Source organism: Macaca mulatta, chromosome 6, assembly GCF_049350105.2.
Source record: "Macaca mulatta isolate MMU2019108-1 chromosome 6, T2T-MMU8v2.0, whole genome shotgun sequence".
Taxonomy (NCBI): Eukaryota; Metazoa; Chordata; class Mammalia; order Primates; family Cercopithecidae; genus Macaca; species Macaca mulatta.
This window is the reverse complement of record NC_133411.1, coordinates 184,442,799-184,458,451: the sequence shown is the minus strand read 5'-3', so window position 1 is coordinate 184,458,451 and position 15,653 is coordinate 184,442,799. Positions and strand designations below refer to the sequence as shown.

General features: G+C 41.6%; 1 protein-coding gene across 14 annotated transcripts in view; it reads right to left on the bottom strand.

Annotated features, from left to right (window-relative positions):
- Positions 1 to 7,341: 7,341 nt before the first annotated feature.
- SFXN1 (sideroflexin 1) overlaps positions 7,342 to 15,653 on the bottom strand; it is a 49,594-nt gene continuing 41,282 nt past the window's right edge. For 13 of the 14 annotated variants that reach the window (XM_015141436.3, XM_078003803.1, XM_028849076.2 and 10 more), the window contains 3 exons: positions 14,790 to 14,839; positions 14,339 to 14,386; positions 7,342 to 10,140 (listed from right to left, as the gene is read on the bottom strand). In XM_015141436.3, the coding sequence (XP_014996922.1) occupies positions 10,044 to 10,140; positions 14,339 to 14,386; positions 14,790 to 14,839 (195 nt within the window). In that variant the 3' untranslated portion in view covers positions 7,342 to 10,043. 14 annotated transcript variants of the gene reach the window in all.

Genomic DNA, 15,653 nt, shown 5'->3' with positions numbered 1-15,653 from the left:
TGGGCAAGTTACCTAAATGCTCTATGCCATAATTTCATCTGTGTAGTGGGGGATAAAAACTAGTTATTTCACAGGGTTGTTGTGAGATTAAATGAGGTGTTGTCTAAGGCAAAATAACTGTTCAATGAATGTTAGCCACCACTAGCTGTAAACAGGGGCTCACTGGATTTAAATGAGATAACAAATGCCAATATTCTTAGCTCAGGGCTGGACATTCGCATCAGTATAATGCATTTAAAAACACCATCCATCAACCCCCAAAGTTATTAAAGTACATCAAAGCACAATTCTATCTCTAGAACAGCAATTCTCCATCCTGACTGCACCTCAGACCGGCCTGGGGAGCTCAAAATTCCAATTCCCAGGCTTCCCCTGGGTATGGAGATATAATAGGTTCGGATGCGGCCTGAGCAACAGATACTTTGAAAGGCTTGGCAGGTGATTTTGGAATGAAGCCGGGGATGAGGAGCCTTGCTCCACACCGAAATTGGCACATCCTGTCCATGCTCAGCCAACTTTTAAGAATGGCATCTTCCGTCGCTGCCTTTCTCTGCACCCTCTCTCTCCGAAACTACCTCTTGCCCACTCACCACTCTCAGTGGCTGTGGACCCTCTCTATCTGCCCCCTCTTCTTACTCTCTCTGCTTTTTATTGTGAGGCTCAACTTAGCTGCTTAGGATTCTTTTGTTAATTCCCCATGACCTAGATTTTGTCTTGCAAAGGAGTGCAGGTAGCTGAGCTACCCAGGAAAGCTGCATACAGCTTTCTCTCTGGGTTATGGTATCGTCTTCCTCCTCATCGGATCTTGATCTGTCACTGGACTTCCTGTTCTGACTCACCCCTCAGTGAGGGAACCAGATCAGAGGAAAACGTTCTTGGTTCCTGTCCTCCTCGCACGTGTCTGCACCCTCATGTCCTACCCAGCGCCCAGCCCTTCTCTCACTTACCTGATACTGCTCCACTCCAGAAGTGGGTCCCAGAATCCCCCCTCCTACATTCTGGATGAAAATGATTATTTAGAGCTTGTGTCATGAGGTCGGGTCTTTTGCATTCAATGGAGTTGGCATTTTCTTCTCTATTTTTAATTTTTTAAATTGTTCTCTCAGCTACCATCTTTCCTGGAGATAGTATTTTTATAATCAGAGTAAGATGCATTTTTAAAGATACATTTTTATTATTAACGGGAATAAGAGGGCAGAACTTGTTCTTGATTGCAATCAAACATGATGAAAATGATTTCCTGGCCCCTGGAAGCCAGCTGAGATGACTCCCCTGGACTACTAATTTTTGCCAGGCTGGCACTGTGGCCGTGCTGGAGACGGCCCGCTTATCTGTCTTTTCCATCTGAATGTTATTGCAGAGAAATAAAAGGACAAATAAAAAAGGATGAGTTCATGTCCTACGCAGGGACATGGATGAAGCTGGAAACCATCATTCTCAGCAAACTATCGCAAGAACAGAAAACCAAACACTGCATGTTCTCACTCATAGGTGGGAATTGAACAATGAGAACACTTGGACACAGGAAGGGGAACATCATACACCTGGGCCTGTTGGCAGGTGGGGACTGGGGGAGAGAGAGCATTAGGAGAAATACCTAATGTAAATGATAAGTTGATGGGAGCAGCAAAACCAACATGGCACATGTATACCTGTGTATTAAACCTGCACGTTGTGCACATGTACCCTAGAACTTAAAGTATAAAACAAAAAAAGAAATTAAAGGACAAGGGAAGGTAAGTCACACATATTGGGCATTGACTCAGCGTTCTCTTCACAAGAAGACTGCAAGGTGGCTTTTATTGTACTCATTTACAGAGGAGGCAACTGAGGGCCAGAGAAGGCAAGTGGCTTGCCTCATATCACAGAAACAGTGGCAGAACTAAGATTTAACTACTGCTCCTTCCCTGCACAAAACTGTTCCGAAGGAGCCCCAACTTTCAGGATGAAATTCGTGCTGCCTCTGTGGGCACTGCAGGGCCCTCATGACTTGGCATCCTGGTGAGATCTTCCTGCACACTACACTCAGCCACACTTTCCCTGGTCTCCAGGTCTTTGTATGCACTGTCTCCCTTACCTAGAAGTCCTGGCTTTTTTCCTGCCATTTTCTGCTCCCAGTGAGGAAGTCCTGCACATCCTTCTGGTGTGGCTGAGGTTTCATCCCCTAAGGCCCTCCCCATTCCCTGCTCCCTTCCCACCGCCAAGGTTCAGGGCTCAGCCTCCGTGCTCCTGCAGCACCTGGTGTTATTGACCTGTGTCACAGTGCGACGATGCTGAGGGCAAGGACGGGGGCTGGTCCACCCTGGTTTTGTGTCCTCCCCTCTCACCCCCAACCAGGTGCCCGGTACAATGTACCCCAAAGGAATGCATCCGGAATCCATGAATCCATTCCTATCTGTGGGACGCCAAGCCAGGGCATCTTTCCAGCTTGCCGCAGCTGGAGAGACCATGTCTTTCTTGTAGCTTCCTCTACCTCTTTCCTGACTTCGCTTGGGAGATGCACGTCCGCGGGCGGCCGTGGGTTGCCCTGGGCCACCTGCCGGCAGCTGCGGGGAGCGCCCGGCTCCGGCCGCGCGATCTTGCAGGCAATGCTGCGCCCTGGCGTCGCTTCTCAGCGCTGCGCCACTCGCCTGGCTCGGAAATCAGAGCCTGATTCAGGCCTGACAAGGCTCCTGAGGTCCACGCTTTTCCATCTTTTCCAGTAGGGAGCTGGAATCTAGGGAAGGGTCCACGATTGGCTCAGTATCCCCCAGGCTTTCGAGCTGGGAGAGCCGAGAGTTGGCCCCAGGGCTGCCAGCGTGGGTGCCTGGGCTGGGATCACGGCCCACCCTGCGAGAAGGCCTGGAGACTCGGGTGTTGCTTCAAGCTATTACATTACTCAAAGGCCTGAACTGGATGGTTTTCCGTTTATAATATGAATACACGTGCATTTCAGAAAATTTGGGAATCAGAAAAGTGTAAATAAGATAAAGATTACCTGCAAACTCAGAGACACCAACTGTTAACCATTTTGGTGTATATTATTTTTATATGTCTTTTATGTGTATCAATGTATTTATTACAAAATTGAGATTAGAATGTACATAGAATTTTAAAAATAGCATTTCATATGTCCTGAGTGCAGAAGCAGAAAAAAATCTGGGAAAATAGAAAAGCATAAAGAAGAAAATTTAAAACTGACTTTTAGTTTCATTGCGTAGAGATAGCCTTGCTTCCCAATTTAGTTTATATTTGTGACAGTCAATCATTATATATATATATATATATATATATATATATATAAAATCTACTTAGCAAGAATTCAAATCAGAAATTTAAAAAAATTCCCAAGATAAAAATTTATTTATTTTTTTGAGACAGAGTCTTGCTCTGTTGCCCAGGCAGGAGTGCAGTGGTGCAATCTTGGCTCACTGCAACCTCTGCCTCCCAGGTTCAAGCGATTCTCCTGCCTCAGCCTCCCAAGTAGCTGAGACTATAGGCACCTGCCACCATGCCCGGCTATTTTTTGTATTTTTAGTAGAGATGGGGTTTCACCGTGTTAGTCACGATGGTCTTGATTTCCTGACCTCGTGATCCACCCACCTTGGCCTCCCAAAGTGCTGGGATTACAGGCGTGAGCCACTGCACCTGGAGAAAAATTTATTTTTATTCGTTTTTCTGCCTGAAAATTTCTCACTATCTTTGGAAAACATCCTCCAACTTCCCCTTCCTCCAAATCCACCCAGAAGGCTCCATTCATATGGCTTCCATAGGAGTAGCCATGGTCTTCTGTGAACATGAGTGTATACATCTGTGGGATTAGGTTTCACGAGTGAAACTGCTTAAAAGAGAGTTACGCTTTTATACCTTTTGATATATACTGCCAAACTCTTGTAGAGATATTGTAGCAGTTTGCACTCTTATCGGCAGTCATGACAGTACCTGTTTCCCAATAGGGTCACCAGCAAAATGTTGTCAGCCTTTTGTCCCAGGGATCACACATCCATCTTAAGTTTAACTAAAATGTATTGGATGTGCATGCACTGTGCCAGGTGCCAGGTTAAGGGCTGCCTATTTGCTAATCCTCACTGCATCCTCACAATAACTCAATGAGGGAAGTAGTACTATCTTCATTTTACAGATGAGAAAACTGAGGTTGAGAGAGGTTAGCCTACCTCAATTTGAAGAACCGAGCCGAATCCAAGCCTGAGAGGTCCACCTCCAAGCATTCATCCTCCTAACCAGTGGTTCTCAAGTTTGAATGTCCATCAGAATCATTGAGAAGGCTTGTTAAAAGTTGGCTGGGCCCCAGCTTAAGTTTCTGATTTGGTAAGTGTGAGATAGGCCTGAGAATGGGAATTTCTAAGGTCCCAGTGATGCTAATGCTCTGGTCCAGGGATCACACTTTCAGAACCATTGCTTCTATGACTCTAATATGAGGCCCCATCTGGAAATTACCTTTGACCTTGGCTGAGTGCTCATTGGAACTCTACATGTTCTACATACCTCGTATGTGTGTGTATGTGAATGTGAATAGAATCCTTTATGGTCTTTTGAATATCTTGGGTAAGGTTTGTGGCAAACGATTTCACTTCTTCAAGACTTTCCCCACCTTTTGAATGGAGATGATGCTCAGAGGAACCCTTGTGGGAATTACAAGGAAGAATGTATGTAAAGAACACTTTGGAGATTGTGAAATGTTGTTCTAAAGCTGGTTATAATTATTCCTGTTGATGGGGAAGCTATGAGAATTTGTAAGGTATAAATTAAGATTGTGGTTCTAGGCCAGGCGCGGTGGCTCACGCCTGTAATCCCAGCACTTTGGGAGGCCGAGGTGGGCAGATCACGAGGTCAAGAGATCAAGACCATCCTGGCTAACATGGTGAAACCCCATCTCTACTAAAAATATAAAAAATTAGCTGGGCGTGGTGGCATGTGCCTGTAGTCCCAGCTACTCGGGAGGCTGAGGCAGGAGAATCGCTTGAACTTGGGAGGCAGAGGTTGCAGTGAGCCGAGATTGGGACACTGCACTACAGCCTGGGCAACAGAGTGAGACTCTGTCTCAAAAAAAAAAAAAAAAAAAAGATCGTGGTTCCACCATGGTGTGACACTGGGCAAGTCAGTCCACTTCCCTGAGCATCAAATCTCTTTTCTTTGAAAGTGGGGATATGATGGGTTCCATGAGGATTAAACAAGCCCCTATGTGCATCAGTCCTGGTTTCCTTCTGTTGCAGAAACTCAGAGGCACTCTGTCGTCTGTGAGGAAAGGGTTCATTCCAGAACACACTTGTAACGTGGTTGCTCAGTCATTTCCCCTCTAGCTGTCTTCTCAGAAAATCTCCTATTCCCTGTTCTTTCCACATGCTGGGGATGCCCTCTTTGAAACACACAATGGATTCTTTTCCACATTTGGGTAGGTGAGGACACTTTGCAGATTCTAGAAATAGCCTAGGTTGAACCCAGTGACCACATGGCCCCTGGCCTAGTGTCAACTGTTCTAGGTGCTGGGGATATGGCAATGGACAAAAGAGAAATCCAAATCCTTGTCCTTGTAAGCTTGTTTGTCAACGAGGACCCCTTCCCATGGTTTCTTGGAATCTGGTGAGGGGTAAATACTCAAAATTCATAGAAAACCACAAGTTGTCCTCAAATTGACCCAGTGAAGCTCACTGACCCCTGGGAACACCAGGAATGTGGCTGTAGCCAGAACTTCTCAAGCTGCGATGTGTTCAGGGATCACCTGGGGTTCTTGGCACCTGTCAGATCCTGGCTCCGCAGGCCGGGGGTCTGGTCTAAGAGTCTGCATTTCTAACAAGTTTGGATGTCTCTGGTCTACGGACCACACTTTGACTATCTAGGGTTTAAGTGATGCCTTATCTCATCCCACCAAATGTAATCTTATTTTCCTGCAGCTTTTAGTAAAACTCTGAATACACAGAAGAAAAATTAATTTTATTAGCATATTCCAGTTGTCTACATTTTTGGACAAGGCTGTAGGTATGGATGTCAGATCTGGTTTTCAAGTGACCAGGAGCAGCCTGAAGCATGCACTTCACTAACGCAAGCCCATTTGCTCATCTGTGAGTGGAGACTCTTCCGGCTTCTGTCTCATTTATGCAAAACCTTAATTGTTGGACATTTTTAAGGGATAGATTTAAAGTCTCCACTTGACCATTTTAATCTGATATTTTTAGTTAAGTTGTGTGCAATCTCTGGCAAAGTTGCCAGGGTTCTGAAATCTTACCTTTAGCAATGACACGCTGGCATTTTGAATGCACACCCACTGTCTCTAGAGCAAATACACAAGAGGCAACCATTCGTTTAATGTTTACTAAGTGCCAGGCAATATGGTGTCTACTGTGCAGGGATTAGCTCATTTAATCTTTATAACAACTCTATGATTCAATGATTTTTCCAAAGAGTCAAAACAAAAACCACAAAACTGAAGGTCACAGAGAATGTCATTGGCCTAAATGCGTATCTTTTATAAAAGGGTGCAATGAAGATTGGACCTGGCTCTGATTTCTAGACCCACGCTCTTGAATATATTTAAATAATTTCAGTGACAACAGAGTTACTGTAGCAAAACAAATGCAGAAACATGGCCAAGGAAGTTAAAATGCTCAGCTCTGTATCAAGTCTTTTATTTTATTTTATTTTTTTTTGAGATGGAGTCTCGCTCTGTCGCCCAGGCTGGAGTGCAGTGGTGCGATCTCAGCTCACTGCAAGCTCCATCTCCCGGGTTCACGCCATTCTCCGGCCTCGGTCTCCCAAGTAGCTGGGGACTACAGGCACCCGCCACCTCGCCCGGCTAATTTTTTGCATTTTTAGTAGAGACGGGATTTCACCATGGTCTTGATCTCCTGACCTTGTGATCCGCCTGCCTTGGCCTCCCAAAATGCTGGGATTACAGGCCTGAGCCACTGCGCCTGGCCCGTATCAAGTCTTTTATTAAGGCACTCCCCAATCTTAGGTTAATTTAGACTTTGTCAGTAAATGCAGTTCCAGGTTAGAATCAGATCAATAATATAAAAGCACATTTACATCACCGTCATGTGCAGTGGTGTTGGCCATCAGAGTTTAAAGCCAAAATCCATCCCCCATGCCCATCATTAATATTCCTGGAATCACACTGTCGTTGGGGTTTGGGGGGGGTGGGTGTGCCTCTATGTATATGAGGTTTAAAAAGGTGGAAGACTGGTAGCTCAAAATAGAAATATATTTCTTGTCAAAGGCAAAATACAAAAATATCTTTTCATTAGGAGTTGCTGATGGTACTGCAGATACTAAGTTTGAATGAAAAGTACCATCAATTGTAACATACAAACTGCTTTATCCTTTATGTACAAATAAAAGAGAGAATTTATTTTCATTCTGAGTTTATTTAACATTTCATCCAGTTGAACTGAAATAATACATGGCCTCCAACACTGGCAAGACACTGTGCTAATACTGAAATGAAAACTGCCAGTCAATAAACACTTACAATCATAATCCTTTATATCATGTTAATAGAAATATTAATAACTACTTAGCTTTACAAGCTTATTGCACTTCATGTGGATTTTTTTCTCCAGAAAGGGTATTTCTAAAAGATCGGCAAGGATTGCCAATCTTGGTTTATTTGTTCTTTGTTATAAACCGTGATTAACATACACAGTTTATAGCTTTATATAAAAGCATTAAGAGTCTGAAGCATCAAAAAACAACGTTTAAAAAGACGCAGCTCCATGTTCATCATCCCTTTTATAATCTTTTTTTTTTTTGAGATGGAGTTTTGCTCTGTCGCCCAGGTTGGAGTGCAATGGTGTGATCTCGGTTCACCGCAACCTCCGCCTCCCGGGTTCAAGCGATTCTCCTACCTCAGCCTCCCGAGTAGCTGGGATTACAGGTGTGCGCCACCACGCCTGGCTAATTTTTTGTATTTTTAGAGACAGGGTTTCTCCATGTTGGCCAGGCTGGTCTCAAACTCCTGGCTTCAGGTGATCCATCCGCCTTGGCCTCCCAAAGTGCTGGGATTACAGGGGTGAGCCATCGCGCCTGGCCATTCCTTTTATAACTTTTAACACACATAACTGGAGTGTGTAAAATTTTGGTTAGTTTGTCAGTCTTCTAACCAGTCATGAGCTCTTCACTGGAGGTTAACATTCTGAAACGGAGCTACAGATTACCTGGTGCCGGGAGGACTCTGAGAGGAGCAGGACACCTGGGGCAGGCAGCCGTGCCTTAGCTTCCTACGAAAAGAGTCCCTTCAGCACCTTATGGAGATCTGCCCTGAATTTCAGGCTTTTACCACTTTTTAAAGAGACATGTCGAGGACAACAGAACCTGTCCAAGACCAGAGTGTCACGGGAAAGCCGTTTTGCTTCCAATGGTTTAAGACAAAAAATCTAAATGAGGAGATTCTGGCAGCATCAAGGAAGGCTCCGAGTGGCCCAAAGCTTCAGATCTATTAATCCTTTCAGAGAAAAGAGAAACACAGACACAAGGCACGCCATTTTTTCTTTATGAGGAAATTCAGTCTGGTCACATTGTCAGAAAAAAAATCTGCCAAAACTAAAGAGTTTCTATATATTTTTTCACTTACAATCTCTGAATACAATGATCTACACTTCGTGAAACGTCGCCCCTCAGTATCCGTGGGTGGCTGGTTCCAGGACCGCCCTCCGATACCAATATCTGCGGCTGCTCAAGTTCCTGATATAAAATGGTGCAGTATTTGCATATAACCTAGGCACATCCTCCTGTATACTTGATAAATCATCTCTAGATTGCTTATAACACCTAATACAATGTAAGCACTATGTAAATAGTTGTTATACTGTATTGGTTTTTAAATTTGTATTATTTTTCATTATTATGTATATTTTGTATCTTTTTAAAAAATATTTCCCATCCAAACTTGACTGAATTCACAGATATAGAGCTCATGGATACAGAGGGCCGACTGTCTACGACCTTCGACATCTACAGACTTGAAACATAATCTGTTATATTAAATATATTATCTGTGAAATCACTACAGATGATGTAAACAGTGGTACATTTCATTATCTTCCAATGAAGTGGAATGCAACATACAATATTCAAGTAAAATTCACTGTGACTGATTCATACACATTATCACTGTATCTTTCTGAAAGCCAAAGAGATCTATAAGGATGACAAGAAAAGACATGTAGGTAGCTGGAACTGTAGTCTCACTTCTTACCAAAAAAAAAACCAATGAACTAGATTCAGCCCACTCACACAGCATTGGTATTGAATATACTTCCAAAATTTGACATTTGTACATTTCAGTAATTTCATTATTTGATGTAAATAATTGAATATAAAGTCAATAACTGCAAGGTAAGATTAACATCTTTATAAGAACATAAAACAATAAATTAAAAGTCAACCAAGGCAATCCACCCACAATCTGAATGTATATAATGATCCAGCAGGAAGGCATGTTGCAGTGGTCCGTGACTGACTTTTGGAAGGGGTGTGAAGGAGCTTTCACCCTCCAAATCCAAAAACTTCGTTACCTTCATTGGGCTAGCACAGTCCCCACACTAGAAGCAAACTGCCCTTAATATTTCGTGGTAAGTTTTTATACATTAGCCCAGAGCTTTTGTATTTTCCCAGTTCACTGCTGAGATCTCCTTGATTTGGAATGGGAGTGAGATGAAAATTCAATATTTTAAACAGATTCTCTTTTCATTGATTGATAATCAATAGAATATTTACTGACCATACACTGAGCACCTATTCTATGTCTATTAGTACTTTTTTAAAACCCTGGGTGATGGCTGGTATACTGTCTTTGAAAAACAATGACTATAAAAGCTAAAGGAAGGGTATTTCTATAAATCATAACATGATTCAATGTAAGGGAGTATCAGGCACTTGGCCCATGCCAGGTGCTCTGGTAAAGTAGCAGCTTTATTCTAAAAGGCGAATGTGGATCTTTAAAAGGTTTCTGTAACTGGGAGAACCCAGGTTGAACAGGATTTTTCTCACCAGCATGGCTACACCAGCTTTGCAGTGGCAGAATGAGCTGCAGAGGTTTCCTCCTTGCTTTACAGTCCCTTATTAAAGTACACGCGTCGCAATTCAGGATGGCTCTCTTGGATCTTAGCTTGCAACTCGGCCTCCAAGCTTGTCACAGACATGGAACTGGGATAAGGGAGAAATGATAGGGTTATTACACAGGCAGAGGTGAGAATCAGGATCTAGAAAGAGCATGGAGAAGGCACAGGCGTAGAGATCCCAGGACTGGTACAGTGGGTCTTGTCGGAGAAATGCTTCATGCGGCTAGAAAATGAGATTATGTTCCTTTCAGAAAATTGTCACTCATAATGGAAGAAATGCATCTTAAGAACCCAACACCCAACTTTTCCCTCTCACGTTATTAAAAGGTGAAATCTCTTATTGCTGGCAAGAGGGTATGGTGATGACACTCTCAGACCCTGCTGGTGCTGGAAAAACCATTTGTGGCAATGCCACTTCCTAAGAAAAACAGTATCAATCATTTGCAATGTTCACCATTGATAAAAAAAGATATATGCAGTCAGTGAAATGTATAACATTAATAATTTGCCTGCATTAATGTGCTTTTGTTTACCATATATAATACATGCTTATTGAAAAAATTTCAGAAAATACTAAAATGTACAAAAAAACCCCAAAACATTTATAATCCCACTGAGAGATAACTGCTGTTAGTCTTTAAGTGCTTAAGAATGTATTTGAAGGTATTATGGGTATGTGTGTATATATATATATATAAAAGCTTATTCTTTGAGAGAAACACATACTCATTAAAGTATAAAGAAAATTGTCCAGAATATCTACCAGAAAAACTGCTAATATTTTGATATGTAATTAGTTTAAAAAAAATTTGAGGCTGGGCGCAGTGGCTCACACCTGTAATCTCAGAGCTTTGGGAGGCTGAAGCAGGAGGATGTCTTGAGGCCAGCAGTTTGAGACCAGCCTGGGTAACCTAGTGAGACCCAAATTTTTGTATCTATCAAAATAAAAAATAAGACAGGTGTGTTGGTGTATGCCTGTGGCCCCAGCTACTCAGGATGCTGAGATAGGAGGATTGCTTGAGCCCAGAAGTTCAAGGCTGTAGTAAGCTATGACTGTGCCACTGCACTCCAACCTGGGCAAGAGAGTGAGACCCTGTCTCTAAAAAACAATAAAAAAATTGGTATTTAATGTAGTTGACATGTGATAGACTGTAAGGTTAAAAAAAAGTCAGGATACAAGTTTATATTTCAAATATGCAAAACAAATTTTAACAATTACGAATATAGAAAAAAGGTAGGAAAAAAAAAAATCCCACGATGGCTACTGCTTATGTAGTGGGCCTTTGAGTCATTTTAAATGATGATGACATTGATGATGGTAATGATAATGGCTATGACTTATTGCTCATTTGCTGGGCCAGACATTATGCATTTTAATCCTTAAGAAAACTCTAGAAGTCCAGTATTATCATAATTGTACAGGTAAGGAAACCTGAGGTGCAACTGAGATGTTGAAGGCAGATCTTTCTTGATCCCGAAGCCCTGCTATGCCGCCTCTTGGTCCTTCTGTTTTGCCATCGATCTCTAAGTATCTGTAATTACTACGAATGTATGTTAAAGGCCCAAGTCTGATCTTGGAATTAAAGTTATTCAAACCTTGGTGGATGGTGGGGAGTGTTCTCTTTTTTATCTTCCAGGAGAGTTTGTTCAAAATTGGAATAATCTGTTTCTTGACAGCTGGAAAAACTTACCTGTAAAACTACCTGTTTCTTGTGTTTTCTTTGTAGGAGGAAGATTAAACGCTGCTTCCGCTTCCTTAATGACTATCTTGCTTATTCTGACTTTTTAATTTTTCAGCTTTGCTAATATTTTTTCCAGAAATTTGTCTATTTTGCCTGTTTTCAAATCTATTGGTATAATGTTGATATTATTTTTAATCACTGCTGAATCTACAGTTATGCCTCTTTTTCATTCATATTATTTGTGCTTTTCTCTCTTTTTGTTTTGATTAATTTCACCAGACAATTGTCTATTTTGTTTCTATTTTCAAAGAACCAAGTTTTCACTTTGTTGATCCTCTACTCTTTCTGTTATTTATTTCTGATCTTAATCTCCTTCCTTCCTTCTTTTCTGATGTTTATTCTTTTGTGCTTTTTTTTTAAGTTAAGTTGGACATTTAGTGCATTGATTTTTATCCATTATTCAAAATATAAACATTTAAAGCTATAAATATCTCTCAAAGCAACACATTTGCTGCTTCTCAAAAATGTTAATAAAGAATGTTTTCATTATCACTTGTTCACATGGGAGATGGGCAACTGTGGTGCATTCATACAATGCACTATGATACAACAATAGCAACGAATGGACTACAGGTACACGCAATAATGTAGATGAATCTTAGTTCTGATACTGAATAAAAAGAACAAGTACTAGAAGACTATATATCTTATGATAGTGTGACACCCTTGTCTAACAAGTTCCTAAGAAGACAAACTAAAAATACATACACAAATATAAAATGCAAGAGCATGAAATTCAGCATAGTGGTTAAATCTGCAGGGGAGGCAGGGACACAGGTTGGGATGAGTCTATAAGATGTAACTTACTGGAGATACATATACATATATATATATATTTTTGAGATGGAATCTCGCACTGTTGCCCAGGCTGGAATGCAGTGGCGTGATCTTGGCTCACCACAGCCTCCACCTCCTGGGTTCAAGTGATTCTCCTGCCTCATTGGGCACTGAATTTGTGGATGTTCATTATATTACTAGTATAAATAAAATAAAAATACGGAAAACAGGGTCATGCTTGGATCAATGAGGATACTATGTTACGAGCCAAGGAATATTATTAATCCTAATCTATGAAACTGAGGAGCCAGAGACCTAAAGAAGCCAAACATACAATGTATCAACAACAAAACAGAGTAAGAAGTTATTTTAAAATACAGTAAAACAAAAGACCATTGGTTTCACAAATGTAAAACCACACGCTTTCTGAGGGCCTTGACCTGAGGACACTAGTAGTTACAGAAAGCTTTTCATTTCTACACCTAGAGTTTAAATGAATCTTAAAAAATAAATGTTAGACTATATATATATTTTTTTTTCTCGCAGCACTCAAAGAAAATCAAGGCCAAAGTAGAAAGTTTCTCTATGGGTTTTCAAATCTAAAATCTTTTCAACCTGAAAATAATTACAGCTACATTTCTTAGGCGTTTCCTTGGTATCAGGCACGCCCCTCGGCATTTTACGTGCTCGAAGTCTACATTGCTAAATCAAGGTCAGCTGCTGAACACCAGTGTTCATAAGCCCACATACTACAGACATGGACATTCTCAGGTTGAGCCCCAAGACTCTGGGGTTTGTGCAGTTAAACAGGTATCATTATCCCACTGTAGAGATGAGGAAATTCATCTGAATCAGGCTCCCAGAGCAAGTTCTGAAGGTCCTGCCCTCTTCACAGGGGGCTCCTCAGCAGGCCCAAGGTGATGAAGGGCTCCTGTCCATGAGATTTAAATGTCTATTCAAAAACAGTGGGGTCGGAGACAGAGTGGGAGAGCAGATACAAGGTGGAGTTCTCCATCAGGTAGAGGGATGTGACCGCATTAGTTCTAGAACAGACACTTCATCCAAAACCGACTCCGCAAGGCTAGGGGATTAAAGACCGTATGTTCGGGACCTACTGGCCCACGAAGGAAAGGGTATTACCATGGCAAGGGGCCTGATAACACAGAAAACGACAGACAACAAAATGCCGCCGCTTTGCATGTTGGTGTCAGGTCAAGAGCAGGCTGGAGACCTGATGTCGAAAATGCCGATTTAATGCCAGTTAGTCCTGTTCTCACATCAAAGGCAGGATTCAAGGGCAGCTTGTGATGAAAGGCATGCACGAGAAAGCTTTTAAGGCAAAAAACTAAGTGGGAAGAAGGGAAGCAAATATACCAACCACCTAAGCTAAGTGCATATAATTGCTGTCCCTGGGGGCGGAACTTACATCCTATCATATCTGTATTACAGATGCATTTGCCAATGGATTGGACCGTATTTTAAATTTTCATAAAAGCAAATTTGCACCAGAGTTAATCTGATTCTTATAAAAGAATAAAGCGTTTTAAAATTTAATGGAAGGGGGTAGAAAAGAACTGGGTACATCTGAAATTAGGCAGATGTGGGTTTGATTTCTGCCTCCATCCCTTCCTTTTAGAGACCCTGGCTTCAGTATCTTTTGAGTCTCAACTTCCCTGCCAATGAAATGGAATAATGGCACCTGCACCTTCCATTGGTTTTTAGGATTAAAACTCATGATTATTCTGAAGAATAACAAATACATACCTTTTCTGAGGAAACAGGGCACAACACAGGGGTGTAGCAAACACCAAACTAAAAAAAAAATACAAAAAAAAGTCAGACCATTTTAAATGGTTAACTTTTCAGATTATTTTTCTATTTTACAACAATCCCTTCTTTCTTCAGAGCATTATGTTCTGTGTTGTCTAACAAAAATAAGTCCTGTTTGTGTAAGTTTTATTACCTAGGATTGCCAAAATAATGGAAAAGTCACAGAGATAAAATGATTTAAAAAAGAATCACACGAATAGCCCCCATGTTGTAGGTTCCTCTAAAGACAGTTTACTTCTATTTAATTATCTGGGGCCATGCATTCCAGACGTTCTGAGATGGCTCATTTTCAAAATTTGTATCCCATATTACCCAGTCACCTTTCATACGCTGTGTATTTATATTTTAAAAAGAAATTAATTATGTAAAAGTAATTTCTACTCACCAGAAGCCAACTAACCCAACTTGAATGGGTGCATTCATCCACGGGAACCTCTGCGTTGAGAAATAAATGACTTTGAATACTTTTCATACAGGGTCTTAGAGACAATTTCTTGTGATTAACTGGAAGGAACCTCACCATATTTCAAGATCCAGGTAGAAGGTGGTTAGTGAAATTTGGGGGAAACGCTGCAACAACGGTGTTAGCCTAACTTCCTGTAGCCTTCTTTGATCTGTAAATCAGCACACACGCAAAGATCAAGTGGCTTCTGTTTTTTCCCACATCCCCCCATTTAATCTGAGCACTGCCTGGGTATATAGTGGAGGTGGGGAGATAGCTGTCATTTAATTGTAACGTATCCCCTGGCTGAGGAGATAGGATAGCCTGGTGCCAAGGTCTCAAGTCTCTGCCCTTCCGGTTGGTTCCTGACTGTGGGGAAGCACAGGCAGAGTATAGCCTCTCCAAGCTTCCGTTTCCTTGTTATGGTGCAAAATGAACATCATTAACAGCTTCCTAAAAGTGTGTGGAGGAAGATGCCAGATCACATTCATGAAGCACCTAGTATGGTGGCTGGAATATACCAGAAACCCAACAAATGCTCACCATCCCTCACCCCCCTTTGCACCTCGTCTTTTTGGTTTTAGTTGCTGTCAGTATGGTTAAAACTATTTCTAGCATAAAACATTTTTGCTAGTCACACTTTTTTTTTTTTTTAATGGAAATGAACAAGTTGGTTGGTCTTTTGGAGAATAAATGCTGTTAGATTTTTAGTTTTAAAAAAGGAGTGGTACTTCAATACACAATATAAAGAGTGATGAGATATATGGTTATATAAATAGGGCCACAGAAATCACTGCAACCAAGGTG